The sequence below is a fragment of the Syzygium oleosum genome, unplaced genomic scaffold (genome assembly GCF_021117445.2).
Source record: "Syzygium oleosum isolate NSW1041296 unplaced genomic scaffold, Sole_v2.1 Sole_v2.36, whole genome shotgun sequence".
Taxonomy (NCBI): domain Eukaryota; kingdom Viridiplantae; phylum Streptophyta; class Magnoliopsida; order Myrtales; family Myrtaceae; genus Syzygium; species Syzygium oleosum.
In genome coordinates, this window is record NW_026607520.1 from 1,855,214 (window position 1) to 1,871,063 (window position 15,850).

Consider the following 15,850-nt stretch of genomic DNA (forward strand, 5'->3'; position numbering starts at 1 on the left):
TAAAATATTATTAATAAAAAGAAATTTTGTGTAGTTACCAAACGTATTTCTATTCTTTTTCTATTCTAAGAATAGAAATTTTGGGCAGTTACCAAATGTCTTCAAATGCTTAGAAATTATTCCCGGACACGGAATAAAAAAAAATCATTTCAAGCAGAATTAGTTCTCGAGCACAGAATCGTTGCCATGCGCACCCTTATTCTGTTAAAATTAGTGAAGAGAAGCTGATTCGGGTCATGAAGTATTGCGTTGACATTCACCTTACAGATGATATACAGCATGCCTAGTCAAACCCATATTTGAATACAATAATGCAGAGAATGCTCGACTTGAATTATGGCAATACCTCCAAGTCCAGGAATGACACCGAACTGAAGTTCAGTGAGGCCTAATCGCACGGTAGGAGTCGATATTCTTGCATGGCATGCCTGATTGAGAAAAACTGAGAATTGACAACTGAAAAATAATGTTCTAAACCCATAAATGAAAATCTCATCTATAATAGCACGTGTCGCCCCCAGAGTTTACTTCCCGGCTGTCGGCCGTGCGGGGGTTCCCTGGGTCACCAAAAAAAAAAAAAAAAACTAAAAGGTATTAGCACCATAGCGAGTTCTAATCCTCCACCCAAAGCGATGCTGTCAATAGCAGCAACAGAAGGCTTCTTAGCCGCTAAAAAGAAAACACACGATTGAATAAGCAATAAGTGGAGTAGAAAGCAATAAAAGTCAAGCACATACCTTCAACTGCATCAGTGAAGAAATCAACTGGTGTATAACCAGGCTTTGTTTGTTCTGCCAGAATTAGACAAAGAAAAGGACATGATAATGTAATCCAGAGTCAACTAATAGAATACGAAACAAACATGCAAGTAAAATACCTTCCCTGCGTCTTTGCCCACAAAAACCGCTAACGTCAAAGCCCCCACAGAAAATGCCTTTTGCACCTGTCCCAGAAAAGAATTGTCGCAGCATTTCAATCCTTCTGGATGCAAGATATGCAAGAGGGAAAAAGAACTCTGATGAATACCCGTCGCTACAATTGCTTTCACATCTTCTCTCACCAAAGCCTGTTCATAGCTCTCACTTAAGCTGCGGAATACTGGGAAAGGCAAAGGAAGAGATCAGTTACTACACGTTTACAGCTATTATAGAGATAAAATGTTTATCTGAACTTTGGCAGAAATACATATCCTAAAGGCATAAAAAAGGAAGAAGAGAAAATGCCTGTTAAAAGCACAGTAAACGGCAGAGTAGAAATGTGCCAACATGAAGCAACCAAACAGAGAGTTTAGTGAAAGTGAACGAAGGTCAGAAGTTGCGCCACATTAATATATAGCAGGTACAACTATATCCCTAATACTCTGCTGTAACAGCAGCTTCCTGTCCACTAATGTTCAAAATCAGTGAGATGTTCGCTGCTAAGTGGAAGTGTATGAGTTTTAACATTATCTCTTCTGCAGCAATTTCAACTCAAGTTTACCGTACTTGTTATATTTCGTCGGTCCGCCCACGATGTGTGTGTGTCCAAGGGATACCATTTGCTCTAATAAGAAGTATGTCTGAGAGACACCTTTTGAAGAGGTGCGAGGAGATTTTCTTAAGGGAAGTTAAGATAACTTCCTCAGTAGATGAACTAGATATTCAGAACTCTCTCTCTCTCTCTCTCTCTCTATGCATAAGGATTTCGTATCTATTTTGAGAAGACAATCGGCATTAACGCTGTGGAACAAGAATACTTTCCCTGTGATTGTATTCGGATCAACGTGAAGTAGATTTGTTCATCATTTGCTGGTGATTCAACGTATGATCCTGGAAATTTTGTTCGTAGTGCATCGAACAGGTTAGTCAATTCTCCTGACACTCGCTTCTTACATTGGTATCAGAGCTTCGGTTATGATCTCTGCCTTGTTTTCCCGTTTTTTTTTTCCGCTTGCTGTTTGATATGGAGATCATGATGATGAACTTCATACTGTCTGCATATTCATTGCTCGGGGAATTGCAAGATGAATCGTCGAACATGAATTGAAATGAAAAACGGGTTTGAAGGTTACAGGCAACCGTTCTATTCGAATGATTTTCAAAAAACTTTTTAAGGTGAAAATCATTTTTTTATTATATACAGTTGAAGAACTCGTCGAGACGAGCAGAACGGTGGGTCGAACGCCGCCGGAAGACGCCGTACGCGCCCACACGCGCGGCCAGAAGCCGCGGCGCATGAGAGCCACGCGCCCAAAGAACTGGCACTACTAGCGCGTGAATGGCACGCGCGCGTGTGCTGACGTCATCAATGACGTCAGCAAAACTGTTGGTAACAACACGCTGACGTCATCACGCCGGAGAACCAACCTCCGGCGACCGGCCGGCGAGAAACCCAACCCATCCGGTAACTCGACCCGACCCGAAGACCCGACCCAGTTACCGACCCAACCAGTTGACCGGTCAACGATCGAACCGGTCGGACCGGCTCAGAAGCCCGTATTGGGCAGGCACGTGCGCCACACACGCCGCTCACTTAGGCGGCGCGTGTGGGCGCGTGGGAGCTCCGATTGGAGCGTGGTTGGTACGGTTGTATTCGTATTCAAATTCTTTACATTGTGGTATAGTTATTTTATATGTTTAAAGCTTTTAAAGGTATGAAAATGCATACGGAACCCTAAATACGTGTATTTTTGGAGTATTATTGCATTTTACTTGTATTTTCCTATGGTTTTGGAAATACAGAAGTTGGCTTACATGTAAATGACCACATAGAGATTGTGTAGAGCTTAGTTCGATGATAACATGTGTATGGTCTATCATGCTTGCAATTCCCTAGTTATGAGCATACTCGAACAATGGCTGAAGATCCTTATTTTTTCATTACGTCATGAATTCCGCTGCTGATTATATTTGTTGCATGAATATTCTATTTGTTGATTTACATCATGCCATGCTATATGATTGCTAGAAATGATGTGATCATTGTTTTAAATATTTTTTGTGAATTATCTTTTCTAGTGGGAGTTCGTAGGTTGGTAGAATTATAAGAAATTCTCACCTAGAACTTAAAATTTGCACAAATTAAACAAGTTAATGATAGTAGAACAATCGTATGCCGAAACTGATTAGGAACATCGTGAACTTTCGTTTTAGTGTCTTTTGTTGAATTATCATTAATATAGTTTGTCTTTGCTGCAAATTAAAATATGTGTGTTTATGTGGAAAATGTGCTAGTATTGATTCTGCGTTTATTATGTCAATGTGTAGTATATAGTAAGGTAAAAGTACACCAGAAGTGCCATAACTTGTGTACGGCGATCACTTTAGTGCCATAACTTTTTTTCGGATCACTTTGGTGCCAAGTCGGAGGAAAAGAAATCACTTTAGTGCCAATTTGGCCGGAAATCCGACGTGGTATTTTTTATTAATTTTTGACGCCGACGTGGCTCGCCGGAGAATGAGTCAGCGTGTACAATCAGTATTTTTATTTTAAATAATTTTTTTCCAGCGTGTACAGTTAGCATTTTTTATTTTAAATAATTTTTTTTTCCTCTTCTTTCCTTTTTTCTTTTTCCTTTCTTTTCTTTTTTTTCTTTTCTCCCCTCGCCTGCCGGCCACCGGCGAAGCCCAGGAAAGGCTGGGCGAGGGCGGCCTTGCCCATGGTCGGCGAGGGGCGGCCTCGCCAGATCTGGGCGAGGCGACCCTCGCCGGCGACAGGCGAGGCCGCCCCTTGCCGGCCCGGGCGAGGGCTGCCTCGCCCGGATCGGCGAGGGCGACCTTCGCCGGCGTCGAGCGAGGGAAGCCCTCGGCTAGGCGGGCGAGGGCCGCCCTCGCCCGAGTCGGCGTGGGCGACCCTCGCCCGGGCGGGAGAGGGCCGCCCTCGCCCGAGTCGGGCATAGGCGACCCTCGCCCGCCCAAGCGAGGGCTTCCCTCGCCCGACGCCGGCGAGGGCCGCCCGACGCCGGCGAGGGCCGCCCGACGCCCTCACCCGGGTCGGGCGTGGGTGACCCTCGCCCGCCCGGGCGAGGGCTTCCCTCGCCCGACGCCCGGCGAGGTCGGGCGTGGGCGACCCTCACCCAACGCCGGCGAGGGTCGGGCGTGGGCGACCCTCGCCCGCCCAGGCGAGGGCTTCCCACACCCGACGCCGGCGAGGGTCGCCCTCGCCAGATCCGGCGAGGGGCGGCCTCGCCTGTCACTGGCAAGGGTCGCCTCGCCCAGATTTGGCGAGGCCGTCCCTCGCCGACCATGGGCAAGGCCGCCCTCGCCCAGCCCTTCTCGGGCTTCGCCGGTGGCCGACCGGCGAGGGGAGAAAAGAAAGGAAAACGGAAAAAGGAAAGATGAGGAAAAAAAAAAGAAAAAAAAATATTTAAAATAAAAGATGCTGACAGTACACGCTGGAAAAAAATTATTTAAAATAAAAATGCTGACCGTACACGCTGACTCATCCTCCGGCGAGCCACGTCGGCGTCAAAAATTAATAAAAAATGCCACGTCGGATTTCCGGCCAAATTGGCACTAAAGTGATCTATTTTCCTCCGACTTGGCACCAAAGTGATCCGAAAAAAAGTTATAGCACCAAAGTGATCGTCGTACACAAGTTATGGCACTTCTGATGTACTTTTGCCTATATAGTAATTATGGCTTCGGCATCCAAGACCATTGTGGCTGACCTCAATAAGGTTGAGAAGCTTAACGGTGACAATTATGATATTTGGCACCGAAAAGTTCAATATATCCTTGAGGAGTAAGAGGTTTTGGAAACCCTCAACCACACCATAGATGAACCTGAGCATGGAACTTCTGCTCAACAACTTTTGCTTAACACAAAAGAGATCAAGAAGCTTTTCAAGCTTGGAAAAAGAAAAATAGCATTGCTCGCATCACGTTGCTGAGTTATATGCAAGATGATCTCATGTGTGAGTTTGAAAGTTATGACAAAGCTCAAGCAATGTGGGTTGCCTTGAAAAATAAGTTTGGGGGTACGTCTGCCACTAAGTTGAGGAGGCTCACCATCAAATTTGACACATACCGGAAGCACTCAAATCTATCAATGAGGCAGCATCTTCGGGAGATGTCAAACATGATACGTGAACTGAAGTCGGCAGATCATACCTTAACTGACGAACAACAAGTTCAAGCTGTTATAAGGTTTCTTCCTAACAGCTGGGAACATATGAAAATCAATATGACGCACAATGAGAATATCGTCACTTTTGACGATATTGCGCGTCATTTGGAGTTAGAAGATGAGCGCCTAGAGGTTGCAAAATCCTCTACCCATGCTTATGTTGTTGAATCAAGTTCGGGCAAAGCTTCGGGCTTTAAGCGCAAGAGGAACCATAAATTCAACAACAAAGGAAAAGAGACTGATCAGGCACCCAAGAGAGTCAAGACTTTCCGACGCAAGAAGCGTGGCGGGAAGAAGGACAAGACCAAGATGATGTGCTACAATTGTGGTAAATTGGGCCACTTCGCTCGTGAATGCACTGAGCCGAAAAAGGTACCATATTACTCCATTACTTTGAGTAATGCTTTTGTTTCTAGCATTGTAATGCTTGCTAAATCTCATCCAATGTGGACTGTAGACTCAGGAGCAACAAACCACGTAGCTAGAGATCGAGGAGCATTTGTGGAGTATCGTTGGATACAGCCTGGAAGAAGATGGATATATGTTGGAAATAACTCAAGAGTTGAAGTGAAGGATATCGGCACATGTAAATTAACCTTTCGTGGTAGTCGAAACCTATTCCTACATGATGTCCTCTATGCTCCAGATATTTGGCAAAACTTGGTCTATGTAGTTGTTCTTCTTGGCTCAGGTTATGTATTTAATTTTCATGGTGTTTGTGTTGATATTTTGTTTAGAACAGTTTACTACGGTTCTGGTTATGTATTGAATGATTTTATGGTGTTAGACATTGACTATGATGTGTACAAAGTTAATGTTGATGATTGTTTTTCTTTAATTGCATCTTCTAGTAATGTGGAGATTGATGCAAGTACTCGACATGCTAGACTGGGTCACATTGGGTTATAAAGAATGAAACGATTAGCAAGAGAAGGCCTTTTGGGGTCACTCGCTAATGTTAAACTACCCGTATGTGAACATTGTCTAGCGGGAAAAATAACTAGAAAATCATTTGGTAAAGGAACCAGAGCTGAACTTCCATTGCAACTTATATATTCTGACATTTGTGGTCCTTTAAATGTGAGGGCGAGGCATGGAACCTCATATTTCATCACTTTTATAGATGACTTCACGCGTTTCGGTTATGTTTTTCTGATCTTCCATAAGTCCGAAGCATTGGATTGCTTTAGGCGGTTTATAGCTTTGGTAGAGAATCAGTTGAACAAAACAATAAAGGCATTGAGAACCGATCGCGAATGTGAGTATCTATCTGAGCAATTCAAGGCTCTTTGTGATAAAAAAAAAAAAGGGGGAATTGTAAGACAATTAACTATTCCTGGTACTCCGCAACAAAATAGGGTTGCAGAAAGAAGGAATAGAACCGTATTGGAAATGGTTAGGTTTATGATGGTGCAGGCAAATCTACCTGTCTCATATTGGGGAGATGCGTTATTGACTGCTGCCTATATACTTAATCGTGTGCCCTCTAAGTCAGTTGCTTCCACCCCTTATGAATTGTGGATTGATAGAAAACTAGACTTAAGTAATCTACGACATTGGGGGTGCGCAGCATATGTTCATGATTCTTCCCAAAAATATAACAAATTAGGCCCTAGAGGGAAGAAGTGTATCTTTATTAGATACTCTGAACACTCCAAAGGGTCCGTGTTCATAGGTGAATAAGTTGATGGAAGTATGACTGAAATGGAGTCACGAGATGTCACGTTCTTGGAGAATGATTTTCCTAGTAGAGGTGAGATCAATAAGGACTTCCAATTACATGAGATGGAAGATCCCGATAACTCACCCACTAATGTTATTGAGGGAAATACAGATTTACCTCAACATACAAGACCTAGTGGGAGTATAGCGTTGCCTAGCGAACTGAATTCTCAAAAAGTTCAGTTGCGTAAAAGTAATCGTAAAAGTATTCCCCGTCGTCGATTTGAGATTGAAGGGGAAGCATTTATGATTGCTCCACAAGACAATGCGGAGCCTAAAACAGTTCAAGAGGCTCTCTCATCTCCTGATAAGGAAGAATGGAGAAAAGCTTTGGAAGACGAAATTGAGTCTATGAGGACAAACCATGTCTGGGACTTGGTTGATCTACCACCTGATAGCAAAGCTATTGGAAACAAATGGATTTTCAAGATTAAGCGAAGGGCAGATGGATCCATTGAAAAATATAAGGCTCGCCTCGTGGCGAAAGGCTATACTCAACAAGAGGGTATATAATATGAGGAAAATTTTTCACCAGTTGTAAGGTTTGCCTCCATACGTCTTATCCTAGCCATTGTTATACATTTGGACATATAATTACATCAAATGGATGTAAAGACAGCATTTCTCAATGGAGAACTAGATGAAGAAATCTATATGAAGCAACCGATAGGTTTCATTGCTGAAGGTCAAGAGCGTAAAGTTTGCAAACTTCATCGCTCAATTTATGGCCTTAAGCAATCGTCTAGACAGTGGTACTTTCGTTTTCATCGAGCCATAACTTCTTTTGGGTTCACGATAATCGAAGAGGATCACTGTGTGTATATCAAATGGTCCGAGGATAAATTTATGATTTTATCTCTTTATGTGGACGATATTCTGTTGGTTGGGAATGACAAGGGTTTGGTTGTAACCATAAAAGAATGGTTGTCCTCTAATTTTGAAATGAAGGACATGGGAGAAGCTGCATATATATTGAGAGTTAAGATTGAAAGGGATCGATCAAAGAAATTTCTTGCTATGTCACAAGAGTCTTATATAATGAAGATTCTTGAACGCTTCAATATGCAGCACTGTAATCCCATTGATACCCCTGTCATGCAAGGCGAAGGCCTGAGTACTAAGATGTGTCCTAAGACTCCAGAAGAAAAGAAAGAAATGGTAACTGTTCCTTACGCTAGTGCTGTCGGAAGTTTGACGTATGCTATGATGTGTACTCGACTCGACATATGTCATTCTGTGGGGTTAGTGAGCCAATATCAATCAAATCCTGGTCCAGCACACTGGAAAGCAGTTAAGAGGATCCCGAGATACTTGAAAGGCACTATCAACTATCGACTTTGCTATCAAGAGAGTGATCTACGCTTATTAGGATACTCTGATGCTGATTGGGGAGGAGACCTAGATGAGCATAAATCGACGTTTGGATATGCGTTCTTGCTTAATGATGGAGCAAGAAACAGACATGCATAGCTTTATCTACGATGGAGGCAGAATTTATTGCATGTTCTGCTGCAGTGCAAGAAGCAGTATGGCTAAAACGTTTCTTGGAAAATTTAGCCATTGTCACTGATGTCCCAAGACCAGTGACAGTATATTGCGATAGTCAAGCAGCCATTACCTATGTGAAAGATCCTAAGTACCTTGGTAGGACGAAGCACATTGACATAAAGAATAACTTCATCAGAGATATAATAACACAGAAGGAAGTAGTCTTGCAATAAATTTCAACCAACAGGATGGTTGATGATCCATTTACGAAGGCTGTTCCAAGAGACGTGTTTTTGACCCACAGGATGTCTCTAGGATTTTATAGAATGTGATTATGATATGTAATATTGTTGAGGATCACTGGATTATGTGTGTATATGTATTGTACTTGTTTGTTAATGAATTGATGTTTTATCAATTAGTACAATGTTTTGAGACTAGCACAAACACACATATATTGTTGAAAGGTATGTCCCCAGGCAATGATTGGCTCACTCACACGAGCAATCACCTCAAACGCTATAGTAAGCGGGTTGAGATGAGACGATATGTACTATAAATGCCGGAAGAGCAGTTTAGTACATAAAACGATTTAATGTCAGCATGATTGGAATCAAGATGAGGTCTGTTATTCGTATGTGATAAGACCGAACATGATAGTCCCACAATCATGTATGCCTGAAGGTAGCCAGATGCGAGTACTAAATTGGGCGCTGTGGAAAGCGAGTTGATATAGCACTTGGGCTAAACATGAGTACGTGAGAAGCATGTGACTATGTTTAGGCTAAGATTCGTATAGTGGATATGATTAATAAATGACATGCGCTCTTATAGAAAGAGAAATCCACTATAGCTATTCATACTACATGTGCTTTATTTGACCAATAGGGGAGATGAGTACAATTATCCCTATTTATTCATCGTATGAGTCCTTAAGGTAATTTATAATTTACCTTACTTTGTGTCCTATGTTACTTCTTACTATGTTCTCGAAGTAGAAGATCAATGTTGCTACTTTAGCATGTTACCAGCGGTCATGAATAGATATGGCTTTATGGAATGTGTCTAGGAAAGCAATTGTTCTGAAATGAAGAGAGACATGAGTACGAAGGAAGACTATTGTTGTTTTACATCTATCACATGTGTTTACCGGTCGACCAATTATTTCACCTTTAATGGCTTCGGAAATAATTGTAAATACATTGTGTTCTTGAGAAAAGTCAAGTATAGCCTTTAAGGGATAGGTATACTTGGACTGATGTAACAAAATATGTCTGGGGCACCGTGAGACATCAATTGTTTATTTATTTTTGGGATTGTAGCCATTATGTTGTCCTTAACAGGTGCATAATTAGAGCTCCCAAGTGCAGGTATACTCACTGGTCGCACGGCTTTCTTGCCGGTATGAATTGTTTCTAAGGTAGATGAATGTTGAATGTCTTATGTTCTTGATAGAGTATCATCAAGCCCATCATGTGCAAGTAGGAAATGTTATATTTCATCGGTCCGCCCATGATGTGTGTGTGTCCAAGGGACACCATTTGCTCTAATAAAAAGTGTGTCTAAGAGACACCTTTTGAAAAGATGCGATGAGATTTTCTTAAGGGAAGTTAAGATAACTTCCTCAGTAGATGAACCAGATATTCAGAACTCTCTCTCTCTCTCGACGCATAAGGATTCCGTATCTATTTTGAGAAGACAATCGGCATTGACGCTGTGGAATAAAAATACTTTCCCTGTGATTGTATTCAGACCAACTTGAAGTAGATTCGTTCATCGTTTGCTGGTGATTCAACGTACGATCCTGAAAATTTTGTTCGTAGTGCATCGAACAGGTTAGTCAATTCTTCCGACACTCGCTTCCTACAGTACTTGATCAAACCCCAGGACAAACGGGAAAAAGTACACTAGAATTTCCGAAGCTTGCACACGTAGTGCAATCAAGTCCGAACCTTTCAATCGTCACGATCAAGTCCCAAATCTTTTCTCTGAATAAGTTGTAATCACACCATTTCACTCATCACTTCCCCAATTGCTACCACGCGGCAACCTCTGGCCACACAGGAAATTTTCTTCTGCCGAGTGTGCGATTTGCAAAGGACAGTTTTGATTTGGCATTTTTGGTAAAAAGTTCACAACTCGAAAGCACCAGTTGAATGATTCGGGACTTAGTTAGACTCCGGACAAACGGTTCGGGACTTTCAGTGAACTTTTCACGCGACATATATTGCAATACGCTTACTCCAACCGGGCATGATCTGAATATTTCCATATGACACATATAGGGAACAAGCGCCCCCAAGTGCTTCAACTTATCATTCCATGGCAGAAACGAAACTTTGACTGCAAGCAAAGGGAGCCCAAGAAATGTATGCCATTCTCAACCAAAACTTAAAAAGCTCAAGCCAGTTGACAAGAGCAAGGTCAGTTGATCATCGCCCATAATCACCTCGAAATCACTGTATCCACAACAAGCAACTGAAAAACACGAAGAAACACCACACCCACAAAGGAAAGAAAAAGAATGTTGGAAAGGGATCAGAGGATGTACTGTTGGCAGTGAGAGCATTGACAGGAGGGTTGACGATGGTGATGAGAGCGACTCCATCATCGCCCACTTCCAAAACCGTCGTTCTCTTCGCTTCGCGAGTCATTTTGTTTCTGTTTTGTTGCTTTGCATGGAACTGCCACTGCGAACTGCGAACGGGGTGGACTTCATTGAGCATTTATATGCTCACCGGCCCTTTGCTTTTAGTGGATCTACATCTTGCCGACAAAGCGCATTAAAAGTTTTAAAAAAAAAAAAGTCTAATCAAATCTTAAAATTTGTCTGACCGATAAAAAAATTAAAATTTATCACAAAAATACAATTAAGTTTTAAAACTTTTAAAAAGTATAATCAAGTCCTAAAACTTGTCAACAAATGAAAAATACTAACAAGTTTTAGAACTTAATTACACCAACTTAACAAGTTTTAGGACTCGATTGCATTTTTCGAAAATTTTAGGACTTGATTAAGTTTTATAACTCAATTGAACTTTCGAAACAAGCTTTAAAACTATATTGAACAATTTAAATATTTAGGGACCACATTGTACATCGGTTTGTATCATTATTCCTAAATAAATTGATATGGAGTGAGAAAAAGCCCAAGGACTATGTTTATAGGTTCAAAGTATGTTTCTTAGCCTTAGGCCCATGATCAGTAGCATAAGCCATTTTGCCTTTCTCAGACGTGGAGCCCAAGCAAAATATGGGCCCACTCATTTTCGGACCTTGACTGGTGGTAACTTCTGGCGGCTATTATCGTCTGAAGTTACGTCGGGTGAGTGCAGCTCGCTCTACTTTTCCCAATATCGACTTTTCTCCAACGCACTCATGGTTTTTCGTTTTTCCTTTTATTTTGTTTAGGTGTTTGATACTAACTTCGGCATTTTGAAATGAATATGTACTACACCCGTCAAACGGGTGGGTCGGATCAGGTTTGGGTCGGGTCGAATATGGATCGACCTATTTAACCCGTTTTGACCCATTTTCATGCAATGCAAATATAGTAACCCATACTTGACCCGACCCATACCCGATCCGAACCCGACCCGACCCATATTACTAGAACACATTAATATTTTAGGAAAACTCATACCCATCCATTTAATTCACTTTAACCTCTTCACATGTATATGTTATTAGAATAAAAACTCCACATCAAATTAAAAAAACAAATTAAATAATAAAAACTCCATCCTTAAGATGGACAACGGATTGTGAACCAGGAAATGAAGTACTTGATGTCAATATGGTAAGTCCAAAGAAAAATCTATCAAAAGAGAATGGGAGCACTTTAACATCCATTACAGAAGCACTCCTGCCAGAACCAAGGTTTCTTGAATGAAACTTGTGCCTCTCATCATGTGAACATGACTGATAACCAACTTCCTGCACATGGGGGAACTAGAGAAATAGAAGACTCCCATGAGTCTGTTGTGCGGCACAAACATATAGGCATAGAAGATGATCAAATCAGTGATCTTGGGGAAGCATCTACAGATTTAGCATCTGGTTGAGCTCGGAGCTACGTGGTATCAGCTTGTTTCCCCTGCTTTTTGACCTGATCATCAACGCATACTACATTCACATCCACCCAGGTTTTGAACACAACCCCCTACAAACACTCCAACCAAAAACTTAACCAAAAACACGTCCACGAAAGCTCGATTCAGAAGCCTCGGTGCGACAAACAAATTATCATGGTGAGTGAAACTTTCGAACCTGAGATGAGAAACAAGAAGGAGGAAACCAAGAGAATGAGATAAAAGAAAGTATATACACACATCTTCTAGCCAATCAATTGCATTAAATCACGTGAGTAAACCAAGAGAATGAGATAAAAGAAAGTACCTAATGCAAATAGTCTTGAAAGTCGACAATGAGAGACTCGTCATCGAAATCTTCCTCAAGTGGAATTCCAAATAACCAATCTCTAGTGCACAGCTCGGCCTCTACATTTTCAGGCGAAAGGGAACTACGATATTTATTTAGAATGCGTCCTCCAATGCTAAAGGCCGACTCTGAGGCAACGGTAGTGATAGGAATGCTCAATATATCACGGGCCATGAGAGATAACTCGGGATACCGATGTGAATGAGCTTTCCAATAATCAAGGACATTGAGATCCGGGTATTTTTTTCTATCAAGCCTATTCTCCTCCAAATACAAATCCAATTGTGACTTAGTAGATTGCGAGCCAAAGTGTTCACTCTCGAATGCGTCATACTCATCAAGATTATCCCCAATGTTATCAACGATGTCCTCAACTAAAATGTTACCTCGACTAGTTGAAGATGTAAAGCGATCATCTCTCGACGTAGAGGTCACATATTCATCAAAAAGCATATGGAGCCTTTCTCGAATGCTCCGTACATATTCCACGTGATCATCCATGTCCAACTTCGAATAGCAAAATTCTAACAAGTGTAACTTATAGCGAGGATCTAATATTGCAGCAAAAGATAAGACAACACTATAACACTTCCAATATTTTTCAAACTTCTTTAGCATTGCTATAGCCATAGATCTAATAGCTACATCCTCACTACTCTTCGCCTTTATCAAACGAAACCGGATCTGCCATACTCCATAGAAATACAAATTCGCCGTGGGATATCTAACTCCAGAGAAGAGAGTGGAAATATCATAAAAACGTTGTAGCAAGAATGCAATTTTCTTGGCTCTAACCCAATCGTCAGGTGATGGACATGTGAGAAAGTTACAATCAATTAACTTCAAATGGGAAAATGCATGTTCGAAGACCAAAGCACCTTCAAGCATTAGATACGTAGAGTTCCATCTAGTAGCCACATCTTGACGTACCTTTTTACCCGTCTCCAAGCATGATTGTGATATACATTCAGCAAATTTTACTCGTCTCCCTTGTGTAGATCTCACATATTTGACAGAATCTCTAATATGCGCCCCACAACACACATGAAAAAACTGCCCACCACATAACAAAGAGGATCTCATAGAAGGCGTATTTTTCCAAATATCAACCATACTGTCATTATATGATTCATTAGCTAACGTAATACTGAAAATCTTCCTTTTAATGCCCCAATCTCTCAACAAAGTCAGAAATTTTTCCAGTAGAATGGCGCCACTATAAAAATTTGCAATTGTAGTTCGAAATCCACACATTATGTGTAGGAGAATGGGTAAGAAAGGAAGGACCTCTCTATTGCTATGTGACATACAAACATAAAGAATGAAGAGATTTGGAAGAAGAGCATGCATCGGAGAGTTCGTTCAGCTTCCTTTTGTGACAAAATGCGCACTACTTCCACAGATCAATTTGCAACTATACGTACACAACCGAGCAGCCTCGCACAGCCAGTAAGCACATAAGAAAAATTGCTTCAAATTGAAAATCCAAGCCAGTACAACAATTCTAAGTGTCCCTTGTGTCGTAATGCACTGGATAGGATGAAACATAGTATGTAGACAAGAAGATACACCAAATAAGCATAGCATCTACTCACACATGAAGTCATAGGCAGATGGGTCAATCAATTGAGCTTCCCCTGAATCTGGCTTAAGTCGCGCAACATGTGTATAGCTCATACCATGTCAACAAAAAACCCACAAGATGCAGTACTCAAGATGCAGCCATGATCCACCCTCTATTCTATCACAATCAACCCTCTCGGCTATTTTAGGACACTATCGTAGAACTTATGGTGGCAGGGCGACGAGCAGACACAAGCACAAAAACCCCCAAGAAAAACCATGAAAATCCGAACGAATACATTACCTTCGTGAGCATGCCGAAACCCCAGCGCTTGAAGTAAGTTCTTCCTCCCTGTGGTGAAGAGGAGGGAAACGGAGACAAAGCGAAGCGCGACGAGCGGCGAAGGACGGCGAGCGACGAGCGGCGAAGCACGGCGAGCGGCCAAGGCGACGAACGACGAGGGGCAAAGTGCGGCGAGTGGCAGCGAAGCGCGGCAAGAGGCCAAGGCGGCGAGCGACGAGTGGCGAAGGAAGCGCGGCGAGCGGCCAACAAGAAGCGTAGGTTGGGAGCGAAGCGTCGTTCGTGGATGGGTGCCTGAGCAGGTAACGTGGGTCGTGGGTTTAGAAAATATGGGTTAAAATATGGGTCAGCTGGTGACCCATATTTTAACCCATTTTTTGGGCATTATATATTCTCTAACCCATTTGAGCCCATTTTTTAGAAAAGTGAGTTACCCAAATAGATATGGGCTTCCTAAAACTGAGTTATAAAATGGGTACATGACCCATTTTGCCGGCCCTAATATGTACTAATACCACAGCCAGTGGAAAGAATTCTCCATGAAAAAGACATGCAACCGATTCCAAATGTATAAAAGGGCTATTTTTTCCTCCAATCATGCAAAAGGCCATAACGTCCGTCACTTATAACTCGTATGTGCAAAGTACCAATTAGATGAAGGGTTGGAGGAACCTCAAATCAGAGATGGGAAAAAACATGGCCTATGTGCAAATGTGTACATAATTTCGGGTGACGACGCCTGTACAAGTATCCTTATGAAATAAGCTAGGTCGGATCACCGAACTTATTTGTCTCAAGATGTACCATCAGTCGATGTTTGAAAATGAGTGGGCTCAGCTTTTGCTTTATCTCCATGGCTGAGAAAGGCAAAATGGCCTATGCTACAGAGTCTGGGCCTAAGGCCCAGAGATATGATCCTTGGGCTTTTTCCACTCTAGATCAATTTATTATATATATATATATATGACAAAAATAATCTCATTTTTGTAATGATTCAAAAGAACAAAACACGAACTTTTACTCAATAGACAACAATATCAATTGGGTCCGCATATGAAAAACAAACTCTTACCGTCGTCACGAGACTAACTCCACTTTCAAACGAACAAAAAATTACCACAATTTTTTATTCTAGAAATAAGAATAAAAATTGTTGATCTCTCCTTCTAGAGAAGCTTATTTGACATTTGAGGTGGTTAATGGCGGCAATGTGAACAACAAACATTTCAG

General features: G+C 41.8%; 1 protein-coding gene across 1 annotated transcript; it reads right to left on the minus strand.

The window, feature by feature from the left end:
- Window positions 1-730: 730 nt before the first annotated feature.
- Window positions 731-11,001, minus strand: LOC115680406 (glyoxysomal fatty acid beta-oxidation multifunctional protein MFP-a-like). The gene is made up of 3 exons (XM_056305272.1): window positions 10,868-11,001; window positions 1,027-1,098; window positions 731-943 (listed from the first exon to the last, which is right to left on the minus strand). Exons 1-3 carry the CDS (start codon window positions 10,968-10,970, stop codon window positions 801-803), a joined length of 318 nt encoding a protein of 105 aa, XP_056161247.1. The 5' UTR covers window positions 10,971-11,001; the 3' UTR covers window positions 731-800.
- Between the last annotated feature and the right edge of the window lie 4,849 nt (window positions 11,002-15,850).